The following is a 10,001-nucleotide window of genomic DNA, read 5'->3' on the forward strand; positions in this document are numbered from 1 at the left end:
CTGCGTAGTAAAGTGATTAGAAGCGTGTTCAATTTTTTTACGAGTGAACTGCGAGTAGTGACGTCGCGTGCGCCCTCCTTACCACCTCACTCGCATTGTGTCTGTCAAAACATGTCATTTTATCGCATACTTCGGATATGATGTTACCACTGTTGTCGATCTTGGTACTCTGAATAGGTGTTGCAAGACTAATTCCATTGGCCAATAAGTATAAAATGGCGTGCAATTTTACTTTTGCCTGTAAAGCAGGTCTCATAAATGTATCGCTTTTCTGTATGACGGGTGCAACGAGGTTTAGTAGTATATTAAAGGACTCTTCGGTCACCCCGAGAGCAAAGTAATATTCCGTAGTATCTTCAGCTGCCAATTCCTTAAAGATTTGATAGCTTGCTCCATGAATGGGTCTTCTATCAATCCATTTTCGAACCCATACTTTTCTTGGTCTTGCAAGTTCAGCTTCCAAAACTTCTTCAGTTTCAGATAGCACCGCGATTAATACTTCTTTCAGTATTTCTTCCAATTGATAGTACGCTTCTCGATGTTCATCCATACTACTACATACTACTGAATTTCCTAAACAGAGCCACTCAACAATATTTGGACACTACTTGCACTGTACACCTGCACTAAGCAGTAATCAAAGTGAATACACGCCTTAACGTATAGTACTCTATCCGTGAGTTTTGTTTCATCGTACAATTGTCAAGTTCAGTAGCGAAAAGGTTATTAAGAAATAAGTTTTCAAAGCGTTGGCTAATAATAGGCCTACATGGCTCGTAACCTTTGAAATTACAAAGTTATATATGTATATTAACAGCCTCGTTTCTAAAATATATATTTTATATCAAAATCCCTTTTGATTATGAATAATCCGTGAATCCGTAGTAATTTGTACACGCGAAGCCTTTTAATGAATTACCATAATCGTAAAAGACGCGGGAGACGTTCGTAAATTTTAATAAAATCAAAAATTATTATCCATTTGCTGATTATACCGATTCGAATATTAAATTCATATGATTTTTAATGAACATGATTTGTTATGTTTTTTTTTGCTATAGACCAAAACATATCGGAGTTATTTGTTTTATAATTTAAATTTTTAACATAATATGTCTTTTCTATCGTAGGTTACACATATTGACAGAAAGAGATAATGAGCATTCTGTTTGTACCGTATAAGATTATTTAGTTTTTATGACTTGCTTTTAGTTTTTCAGATTAAATCTTGACGAAATTAAGATTTTTTTGGCATACGATTACATAGTTTTTGCATTCTAAAAACGCACCGCAGCCTATGAACGCATGTTAGTGGGTGGGTGTACGGCGTTAGCCTTTAGAGTCGCGTATTCTTTATACAACTATATAACTATATTTATTTAGCAATGAAATAATTTTTGTATCTTTGTAGCGAATATTCTCAAAAACTGTACTATAGTTATCAAAAATTATTTCACTATTCCGAACAACTTCATGGGGAAATGTTTGTGGAAGTTGGTTATGTGGATACCAACTAAAATAGCGCCACCATCAATCCCCGAGGCAGGGCACGGAATCAGCGTAGCCTTGTCCACAACTCGCCACGCGATCAGCCATTCAAATCACAGCCCCCTATGGGCAGGCACAGCAAAGGCCATACTTGGATCAGCTAATTCCAATTGGTTTGTAAAGCTGGCTGAGGTCGGGTGCAATGCTTGCAAAGATGGGTCAGCATCCCTTCTTTTGGACGCATGAACGCCGTTCTTCCGTTCCGAATCGGCTGCGTGCTCAGGATTATACAAAGTGTTGCACAGTGGAATGGCGATGGGAATGGGCTACGGCATCGACCTACCAGGTCTTCGCCTCTTTTGTATGGCGCACGCACCGTCCGTGTCCGTGCTTGTAACAGCTTCTCTGGTAGTAGCTTTGTCACCTAGTACCACGCCTTGTAGAGGTCTTCTTTCCATTTGCCATGCTGGATAATCCTTCCAATACCAGCGTCACATTAGTGACAGCTTAATGGTCTGAACGCGTTGATGGACGTGTAACACTCGAGGCCGAAGTTAAAGTGCTCTGGAAGTTCTTCCGCCCAATGTCTTTTTGCTTGGTTTTCTGCTTGAATGCTTCAAGCGCAGGGTCAATACTATTGAGCCTGGCTTTGACCCTCTTCCAATAAATTTCGCGCAACGCATTAGTTTCAAGGGTCCAGGGTGTGGTGCTGAAACAAACACTGCATCACAAGAAACCGCGCTGTACCACCTCGCGTACCTACGTATACACATACTACTTTAATCTGTGTATAACTTGTATAACTCCTACTTAAAAAATAAATGTCCAGCCGTGCGAAGCCAAGAGACACCGGAAGTCAGAGACCTTAAGTTGATATATAAAGCCTCCTCACTCACTCACTCATAGATTGGTACTTTTCTAAGTTAACCCCGAAAGAGTGAGTATCTCATATGTCTGTACGCAAAAAATATTATTTTCGGAATTTGTCGAATTTGTCTGCTTGGCGGGTCTGCTTTTGAAAAGCTCTAATATAGGAACTATACAAATAAAAATAAAAAAAAACGTATATAGGGCAATAAGGCCAACCGGTACACTGTGGAATTATTTATTTGTTTTTAAACATAAAAAATAAATTCTATTTTCGTTTCACAAAATAACGGCTTAACATCATATTGCGTTTGTGAAAACCAACATTTTCGATAGTATTACAAGCAAACTGGAAAATAACACGGGGTCATTCGTACAGTATTCGTTACAATCGCAGAGCCCTTATCTAAGAGGACCATTTCTCACGTCACTGCAACCGCCGCGCGACATTAGTCACAACTCCTTTTTACCGTTCTAAACGACGCGACGGATGGACTAAGAGCTGAATGTAATTTAAATTCAAGAGACTTTCGAAATTAGAATAATTATTATCACAGATAAAGCAATCTACGAAACATTCGATGACTATGTCCTGAAAGTAAAATAAATTTTAAATTCAAATTATTAGTTATCACAAACTTTTCTACAAATTTCTAAGTGTCTGACGATGATATGTGCTTCTATTCAAAAGACATTCTAAATTCGAATTACAATTATCATAGTTAAAACAATCTAACAATACCTTTGAGCTGAACATAACATTCACATGAAAATTACTCACATCAATTTTTTTTTGTAATCACAACCGTTTCTAGAAATTTCGAAATTTACGACAATGATTTGAACGTAACTTAAATTCCTAATTCAAAGCTCTGATATGGTGTAAAAATGTATGTGTACAATACATAAGGAATTCCATCTCTGAAACTATACTAGCTGAGTTGGGAGGTTTTTTGCCCTGTACGTAATGATTGGAGATTTAGGTAATATAGTTTTGGTTGTGAGCGGAAACTTTCCCGCTCTCTGAATGTGCTGTTATTTTGTACGTTATTGATGATCTATAGTCCATAAAGTGTTTGATTATAATTGATTGCTTAGAATAGTAAAATATATTTATTATTCATTGTTTCAATTGATTAGCTAAATAGATAATATTTAAGATAACTTATATTAGTTATACTACGGCTTGTTATCAGTTTTGTCCTAGGGGCTTTAACGAGCGACTTACAACCCTGATATCGTTAGTTCGAACTTTGGCTATGCATCAGTGTCAGGTCCAAATCATGTCCATGACCATTTTCATAATAATTTGTTTGGTATTAGCAGTTCACGCCACCGGTTTGTTTAAAAATATGTATTATTTTTTAAAATAAAAATTTGTACTAGTTTTTCATATTTGTTTTTCAGATAACTGGCGTGACAGTTCAACAACTAATATATTTTTCTAATTTATTATGCGTCATTTCATCTATTCCAAACTCTTTCATATTATCAAGATGCCAACCGTCATTGTATCAGTGTTATCAACAAAAAAGTTAGTTAAAAAAGACCTTAAATTGGACGACAGTTGTCTTCCAGATTGAAAGTAGTAGCATGATACGGTTATGTCAATACTCGAACCAATCCCACAGTTCATTACAATTAGCCTCCAACTGAAATTATGAGGCTGAACACAATTTCAAAACCCATTTCAACGCTCCGTCTGTGAAATGAAGATAGCTTTGGATATAATCTGTTGAATGAACGCCAACTTCGTACGTCTGAATCAACAGATCTAGGATTAGAAGAGTACGCACTCAAAACATAATACAAAATACAGAGTATCTCAAGAATGAAGCGAAAGCTATATCTCTAACTAGAGTTATATTTATTGTTAGGCGTAAGGTATAATGTATTCGCAAATTATATTCATGTACTCTGAAATGATTATAAGTAAATTATGCATGTAAATGTTAATTACTTTATATAAAGTTAATGTAAGGTTAGGTTAGGTAAGGTAATTGGTTTATCTAAATGTAATGATTCAAATTAGCCATGGGCATGCTATTAAAAGTTCTTTTACGCTAAATCCAACTATACTTAAAAATTATTATAAACTTATTTCCCACAGTAAATATTTTAACGATAAATTATACAGCTTACTAACCTAACCTAACTGTGAAAATAACATAACAATATTAAACACAGTATTGTCTTTTTCTTTTACGTTATTCTTTATCAGCAAATCATCTCTATTCCTCTGTGTCTTGATTTTTCGATTAAGGAAAAATTATCGCATTGTTATATACAAAAAATTAAAAACGCATCGTGTGAGCATCGCAAGTGAGGTTCGAACTCACGAGTCAGATGTATGCTACGTCAAACCAGTTTTTTTAATTGTTGGGACGTCAATTTATAGACCCCCGCGCTGGGACAGTTCTTAAAGTGACGCGGGGAGTGAGGAAGTCGGTCGGTATGTAACAGCCTCATCTGATCGCTATAGACGGGACGCATCGTAACAGTTTCCTCTAATGGGCCTGTACCAGCCTACACTACTCCATAGATATTGATGGAATGTTAGATAACACAATCTTATCAAAGTACCTCATACATAAACACTTTACCAATACAGGCTAATAAACTAACCTAAAAAATCAATGGGAACGATGACATGAAATGTCATTTTCAATGTCCATAAAAACGATCGTAAAAGTCACAAATCACGCATAAACAATAAAACTTTTAAAAAGCAAACATAAAATGTAATCAAATTTCTATCGCAGCGATCCTTTGGGAAATCAGCAGTGGAACGTGTCACACCTGATTTCACGTGTCGTCTGTAAATATATTTATTGGGATGTCCTTAATACCAATTACTTATAGGATTCTGCATTTACAAATATAGGACCAATACCACGATGGCTGAGTCAAAAATGTTGTTTCGTTGGTCTTTAACTAATGCCTTTAGGCAAGCCTCCAATAAGAGATGAATGTTTAGGGATTAAATTGAACCTCTAACATGTACTTTTGGAGGAAGGATGTGAACAGTTCCTCCAACCTTTTTTTAATGTAATAGCAGGCAAACGGGCAAGAGGCTCATCCGATGCGAAGCGACACCGCCGCCCATGGACATTCACACTGCCAGAAGGCTCGCAAGTGCGTTGCCGGCCTTTCAAGAATTGGTACGCTCTTTTCTTGAAGGACCCAAAGTCGAATTGGTTCGGAAATACTTCAGTGGGCAGCTGGTTCCACATAGTGGTGGTGCGCGGCAAAAACTGCCATAGAAAACGCTCAGTTGTGGAACGACGGACGTCGAGGTGATACGGTGATACGATGATGGTATTTTGTATTTTGCCTTGACATCCGATAATGAAACTCAGCTGCGGGTATTAGACCGAACAACTCTTCTGAACACTCCCCATGGTAAATGCGGTAGAAGATGCAGAGGGACCCAACATCTCTACGCAACGCCAAGGGATCAAGCCGCACGGAAAGTGATTGGTCGTCGACGATTCGAATCGCTCTTCGTTGAATACGGTCTAGTGGAAGGAGCTGGTACTGGGGAGCTCCCGCCCAGAGGTGAGAACAGTATTCCAGTAGTCATCGTAATGATTATAGTTGTAGAATGTGATACTAACAATTACTAACTGCCTTTTGGCCAAAAATGTTGAAATACACTTGAAAATTTTAGGTGAAGTTGCAATGAAAAAGCGACACTGCTAACATTAGATGCAAGATAAACTATGTTTAACAGTTCACAATTGAACATTGTACCAACATATTGTGTGATATTGTAGAACCTAATTCCATTCTCAATGCGGTTACCTAATTGTCTATTACTCAGCATAATATATTATTCACATACTACATTATGATATTAATATATAACATTATCTATTGTTATATATGGCTATTAGATGACCCTGTCAATATTATCACCTTAAATTCATGAAATCAATTAATAAGTGTTTATCTTATACGTTATAATAAGTTCACATTATTTTATAAAGGTTTTTAGAGTAATTTGGGTTTAACGTACGTTTATGAAAAATCGTAATATTTATAAAATTATTTGTGGTTTCTTTATTATATAGTTAGCAATGACTTCGTAATTTGCAGGTACAAAATTCTTATTTTGTTTGTTACGTTTCGTTTTAATATGATAATATACTTAACCTTTTTAGTAGCTCCATACCGTAATATGGAACAGTTTGCTATGCTACCCCATAAAGCCTGTATGGTTTTCTTGTATAAAATATTTTTTAATTTTTTCTTTTCACAAAAACCTTTTTAAAAAAACTCGAATTGGTACAGCCATATTTAAGTTTTGAGTACGTTGAACTTATTGTGTGATTCATTTTTATTCATATATGTGTTTTTATATATACAAGACTCAAGTACGAACTCAACAGTAAAGACAAATGCATTGAGGTCGTCGTACCGATGTAAGAAATTACTCCTCAAGATAAGACATGAACACGAGTTAGCTATACGGAACTGGCCATTTGGTTGGCACGACATATACATATGGCAGACATAATACCTGCAGGTTTACCCCGTAAATTCAACAGCGAAATTGATTTGATTTTATATTCGTCTTTTCATAACATGTGATTCCAAGATTAACGTACTAAATATATAATTATTGGAATGGACAACAGCCGAGCTGAAGGCAAATGCTTTAAAGAGTAGCCTTTTGCTACCGCTATTTATTTTATGTTTTGTTTCAATATCTCAAGCAAAGCATGGCTTAATTTCCTTAACAAGAATTGCGGAAAGTTTCTTGCCAGTTCTTCTCGCCCTCGAGACGCCTTTGATTTGGGAAATTATAGTAAATGTAAATATAGACCTTTCTTTTACTTTAGTCAGTCAGTCATATTTTATTATATTTGATTTTACCGATAACTACTACCGATAGACCGATACCGATAGTTTGAGTTTGATAACTTGACAGGAATGGTTAGAATTATCTCAGGTTTTAAAAAACATTACATCTAATTCACATATCTGTCTATTGTCGCAATATATACGTTTAAATGTTTCAAAATATGTAAACATAAGAATCAATTGCCATCGCACTTGTTAAAGAATGTTTGAAACATTAATAACTATTTTATGACTAAGTGATATTCAAAATATTTTCTTATCAGCGTCCCTGATATATGATAACTCTATCATACCTTATCGTAGATATTTCAAAACTCAGAGATAAATCGATAATACTGAAGTGGGATTTAATTTCAATAGAATAATACTGTTGGATCGACGTCATTTTTGTGCTTAAACATGGCAACTCATTATTATTGGGAGAGAACAAAGGCATGGATGCTGGATAACAAGATAATCGTACTTCTCTCACTACTCTCATTTTGTCTATTTGTGTCAACGTTGGCGATAGCTGGTCAAAGAAATCGGCTGAATACCGAATTAAATGATTTGAAGAACAGTCTTACCACCACCACACTTCCACCACCTAAAAACGAGACAGATACAGAAAACGGCGATGGTAATGGAAACGGTAATGGGGATGGTGGAAACACTGGAGGCGGTAATGGAGACGGTGATGCGGATGGCGGTAACAATGGGGGCGGTAATGGAGGCGGTAACGGGGATGGCGGTAACAATGGGGGTGGTAATGGCGGCGGTAACGGGGATGGCGGTAACAATGGGGGTGGTAATGGCGGCGGTAACGGGGATGGTGGTAACAGCGGAGGCGGTAACGGAGACGGTAATGGGGATGGTGGAAACACTGGAGGCGGTAATGGAGACGGTGATGCGGATGGCGGTAACAATGGAAACGGTAACGGGGATGGTGGTAACAGCGGAGGCGGTAACGGAGGCGGTAATGGAAACGGTGATGCGGATGGCGGTAACAATGGAAACGGTAACGGGGATGGTGGTAACAGCGGAGGCGGTAACGGAGGCGGTAATGGAAACGGTGATGCGGATGGCGGTAACAATGGAAACGGTAACGGGGATGGTGGTAACAGCGGAGGCGGTAACGGAGGCGGTAATGGAAACGGTGATGCGGATGGCGGTAACAATGGAAACGGTAACGGGGATGGTGGTAACAGCGGAGGCGGTAACGGAGGCGGTAACGGAGGCGGTAATGGAAACGGTGATGCGGATGGCGGTAACAATGGGGGCGGTAATGGAGGAGATAATAATAACACTGGCAATGGAACGCTTCCGGAGAGAAGATGAAATCAGTGCCAAAACTACTTCAGAGACAGTAAAAGTGACGAAGGTAGAATTAAGTATATTAAGATGTGTTTGTTGCGATGATTTCTTTAATAAACATAATATGTATAAACTTTTATACTGGTAACTAATACAGCTATTTATTGTAATTTTTGTGCACACACCTATCCCTTTCGATGCCTTATTCACCTTATTCTTTCATTCTGCTCTCACAATCGCATCAACATTTTGATTGGTGACTTATTTTTATTTTACGTGTTGGTACTGGCCATTGCTTAGTCACTGCCAGTCATGGCGTAAAATATTCAAGGATAAATAAGTTATTATCACAACAGATTACAACTATGTCGGTCCCGAAATAATCTTAATGAAACATGTTTGATGTTGATAATTATAATTTTAAAGGTTGAATCACTTAACAAAAACAATTACCACCTCTTTTTACAGTAATTGTTTTCTAGAAGGCCCTATTTTGTCCTAATAAAGTATTACTATTAAAGACTTTTTAAGAATCAGTTCATATATCTAAAATGAATTTTGTTGCATAAAGTCGATTTGCTATTTAAAATAAGCGGAAACGTATCAGCTCTATTCAGTTAGCAAAGAGAACGCCCCCTAGCGGGAAGTCATTGCATTAGAATATAAATTGAACTCTTTATACAAACACTCATAATTTGCATTTAAGGCGCGATTCACATCGGCATCTTTAAAGTAATATTAACGAAACAGCGCCCATATTCACATTGAAATTAAAATTGTAACTAATCGTGAAAAATAGTTGAATAATAAAAATATCTTGATAATAATATTGATTCTTCTGAGTATTAAAGTACCTTTCCATTCACTACCAAGGCAGCAGCCGCCATCAATGGATAAGTGTTTACCTGTAGGTATAGACCCACACTTGAAAAACGAAACGGATTCTGTCGTTTGTTGTGATTGGACTAAATCCTTTTGACATATTTTGATAATCAAGTGATATGAAAACATTTCGTCCATTGTTAATCCATTTATCTTATATTTAATCTAAATTTTACACTTTAAAGTGTATCAGACAAAACAAAAAAATCTTAACATGGCTTTAGAAGCGTATACTAATACGTTATAAATATTCATAGTTATAAGTAGCTCGCGTATCGAACGTTTAGACTTAGCCAATATTCCTTGATCCCCAGGAAGGCTTTCAAAGCGTTCCAATTATAAAGAAATTGGGGGATGGGGGAGTTTATGTTATAATGGTATAGGTGCAGTTTGGGGGACTCGATACATATTAGAGATTTCAAAGCCGTATTTATATTTCCTTCGGGAATGCCGTGGTATTGGGGTTGTAAGCGATTGTTTTGAGGGTGCGACCGTGTCTGGAACTGTCAACTACTGTAAATATTCTATGTGTTTACAGAATTAGATTTTCAATTCAAAGGGTTAACGATTTTGAGGAATACAGCTGCAGTCAATACTAATTCCGG

General features: G+C 36.9%; 1 protein-coding gene across 1 annotated transcript; it reads left to right on the forward strand.

The window, feature by feature from the left end:
* The first annotated feature begins 7,578 nt into the window (after positions 1–7,578).
* Positions 7,579–8,666, forward strand: LOC123707719 (glycine-rich cell wall structural protein 2-like). Its single transcript, XM_045658007.1, has one exon. It carries the CDS (start codon positions 7,621–7,623, stop codon positions 8,536–8,538), a length of 918 nt encoding a protein of 305 aa, XP_045513963.1. The 5' UTR covers positions 7,579–7,620; the 3' UTR covers positions 8,539–8,666.
* Positions 8,667–10,001: the final 1,335 nt, after the last annotated feature.

Source organism: Pieris brassicae, chromosome 3, assembly GCF_905147105.1.
Source record: "Pieris brassicae chromosome 3, ilPieBrab1.1, whole genome shotgun sequence".
Lineage (NCBI taxonomy): Eukaryota > Metazoa > Arthropoda > Insecta > Lepidoptera > Pieridae > Pieris > Pieris brassicae.